Raw genomic sequence first — 3030 nt, forward strand, 5'->3', positions numbered from 1 at the left:
AGGATACTGTCAGGTTGAGCTACTTCCTTCGCTTCAGTCTTTAGGGGAAGGAAAACATTTAAAATTTGCATTTGGAGAAATAAAAACAGTCGGTAAAATCATTTGCTATCTGAGCCTTAGCAGAATCCCCACGGTGATGAGGGGCAGTTGTAACAAACGAGATGGGGTAGGTACAGTCCAAGTGTTTTAGTTACTTCACAGAGGTTGTGTATGGCCACCCTGTAAGGAACCCGCATGATACGTGAGAGCACTGACGCTAACTGCACTGCCCTGTCACAGCGTCTGAACGTGTGGGTAAGACCATACAATCCAGCTACTTAAGTACAAGAAAATATGCTCTAATACTTAAGAAATAGACCCCACAAAGCAAATACAATAGTTATTTCCTACTTGTATGGGCCCTTAAGTTAATTTACCAGCAAATGCTATTGCCTCTCAAGGTGGTTTTTTTTCCAGTCTTGTCCCCTGACTGCTACAAGTGCAACTTTGTAATTAGCAGGTTTATGCATTGGTTGCAGTCTCTGGCGGGTCAAAGAGAGAAAATTCCCACTGTCCTTGGCCTGAAACTACCACTCCCTTCTCTCCTTCTAGAAGGGAAGTTTCCTGACAATTTCCAATGAATTACAAACAATACTTTAAATGTTTCCAGACACTTGTTTTTATAAGGATAATATATCTTAGCAGGCACAGACAAGGTGAAACTGTCTGCTGCGTATGCCTGTGCAAGAACGTAACACTCTCTACCTACCTGTTCATTCAGGGAAGGAAGGACACATACAAGTGATGTACCAGCGTGGGTCAGCGTCGTGGCTTCACATCGATTGCAGGAGTCCTGACAGCTTTCAGAAGGGGTTAACACAAATAAATGCGTCCTGAGCCATAGAAACAAATGATCGAGCCTACTATGAACTCAGAATGCGTAAAGGATTGGCATAATGCATATTTATCCTACTTACTGCATGGACAAATAACTCTAAAGTAGCAGTATATAGTTTTTAAGTATCTGGAAGGGAGGGGGAGGCTCTTTATAGTATAAATATATTCCACTCCAGCCCACTATATATAAAATCTATTTCCTTCCCCAGCACATATTCATTTTCAGTAGTATTATGACCAGAATGTTTTGGTATGTTGCATTTGTACTTTTCAATCAATGAACAATATACAGTTACCAGCAGAACATCTCCGCTCTGCACTATTTACCCACCACAAACTGCTGACAGGTTTGTGGGTTGGTTTGTTTCTTTCTTTTGTTCTTTTTCTTCCTTTCTTTAAAGTGCCCCCTATGACTTCATCTTTGTTGTAGGATTTGACTAGTTAGAGAGTCTGATTCCAGATAAGATAGTGACTGAAACAATAAATACGGTTCTACAAAAACATTCTGGTTATCTTCTATAATTGCGACAAAATATATCACAGTATATTATATACCTACACTTATAATACATGCACAAACATGTCTCACGTGGACAGACACTACAAAAAGTTATCACGCCCCCCCCACCCCAAATGCAGAAAAAGTAAGAAAATGTGGGTTTGGTCCAATCCATATGAAGGAAAAAAGAAATTCAGAGTACAGGTCAATGCCTCTCTACCCACCTTTCCCAATAAAATATCGACACCCTCAAGCCCCCACCTTTTCGGCCTAGCCATGAAAGGGGAACGTCTTCATGTTTAGCCTCAGCTACAGTTTGAGATCACCTTTCTCGACGGGGCTGTCATCCACATCCCCACACTCTGTCCGAGCGCGTGAGATCCCAGGTTGGCCGATCACGGAGCAGCCCGCGCATCAAGGAGAGCAGCGCCCCTGGGGACCAACTACCAGTCCCGCGACAGCTTGGTGTTCTGATCTCTCTTGGGAGGTGCGGGGGGTGGCCCCCTCCGTAACGTTGCGTAGCCAGATATATGGCTGCCCCCAAAGCTGGTTGTCTTCTGCTGGTCAGCCAGCAGCTCCGGTGGAGGTGGAGGCAGGGCCATGTCATCCATGGTGGCCGTGGGCTCTGTTCTGGACATGCGTGCGGAGGAGAGGGAGCCGTGCCGTGTGATGGATTTGCGCTGCAGTGTCCGGTTGAGGTCTGCCAGGAATCCCGGCTGAACACTAAGGCTGGACTTGGGTGAAGTGGGCACTTGAGGGACGGCCGAGCCTGGCGGCTCCGCAACCTCTGCCTGCGTCAGCCGAGTGCTGTCGTTGCGCTTGGGACGTGTGGGTGGTGGGGCTTTTTTCACAGGTGGCTTTGACCATGCCTGAGGCTGGGGATTGACAACAGCGACTTTTGGGGAGGTGCTGCCTGAAAACACAGATGGGATCTCAACTGGTGGGAGAGGAAGGTCTATTTCAGGTGGTGGTGGTGGAAAGTCTGAATCAGACGGTGGTGAAGGGAATTCGACCACAGGTTCCTTCCCAGACACACCCAGAGCAGGAGCCTTGGCCGGGATCCCTCCTTGCGGAAGGACAATAGGCAGGCTCACCCCAGAAAGGTTGAGCTTTCCTGGCTTTGGAGGGGCTGCAGGAGGTGATGACTCCTTGGAAGGAGACCCTGACGGCTCGGGTGGGTGTGCAAATTTGCTGACAAGGCGGTCCACCGAAGGTCTCTTGGACTCATGGTACTCTGTGGAGCTGGTGGACTTGATGCTGGAGTTCCGCTGAGGTGTTGGAGGTGGTTTCTTCCCTCCGGGGCTTGATGTCTTGCCGGTCTTTTTGACTGGAGACCCTGATTTGTCAGGTGGGGGAGAACCTGCAGAGGAAGCTGGGGAAGGAGGTGGAGGAGGAAACACTAAGCTGCTCTCTGGTGGAGGAGGAGGAAAATCTGGTGAAGGAGCGGAAGCGGGCTGCCAATTTGGGCTTTGCTTTCACTGCTGGAGGTGACTGTGGAGCCACACTCAGTGGCAGGGGTTTCAGAGGCTGGGGCTCAGTGGCCGGTGGGGTGGGAGGAGGTGGGAACTGGCTAACGATCTGTTTCACCACTGATGGCACTGGGGACTGAGGGGATGGAGGAGGCTTCACAGAGAAGCTCTGTTGCTTTGGGAACG

The 3030-nt window shown here is 49.0% G+C and overlaps 1 protein-coding gene across 1 annotated transcript; it reads right to left on the reverse strand.

Annotated features, from left to right (window-relative positions):
• Positions 1–1818: 1818 nt before the first annotated feature.
• Positions 1819–2807, reverse strand: LOC104273152 (ras-associated and pleckstrin homology domains-containing protein 1-like; the record flags this gene model as incomplete). Its single annotated transcript, XM_009868381.1, has 1 exon — positions 1819–2807. A coding segment is annotated over one exon (989 nt), but the record flags the coding sequence as incomplete, so codon positions are not given.
• Positions 2808–3030: the final 223 nt, after the last annotated feature.

This window comes from Apaloderma vittatum, unplaced genomic scaffold, assembly GCF_000703405.1.
Source record: "Apaloderma vittatum isolate BGI_N311 unplaced genomic scaffold, ASM70340v1 scaffold18474, whole genome shotgun sequence".
NCBI lineage: Eukaryota > Metazoa > Chordata > Aves > Trogoniformes > Trogonidae > Apaloderma > Apaloderma vittatum.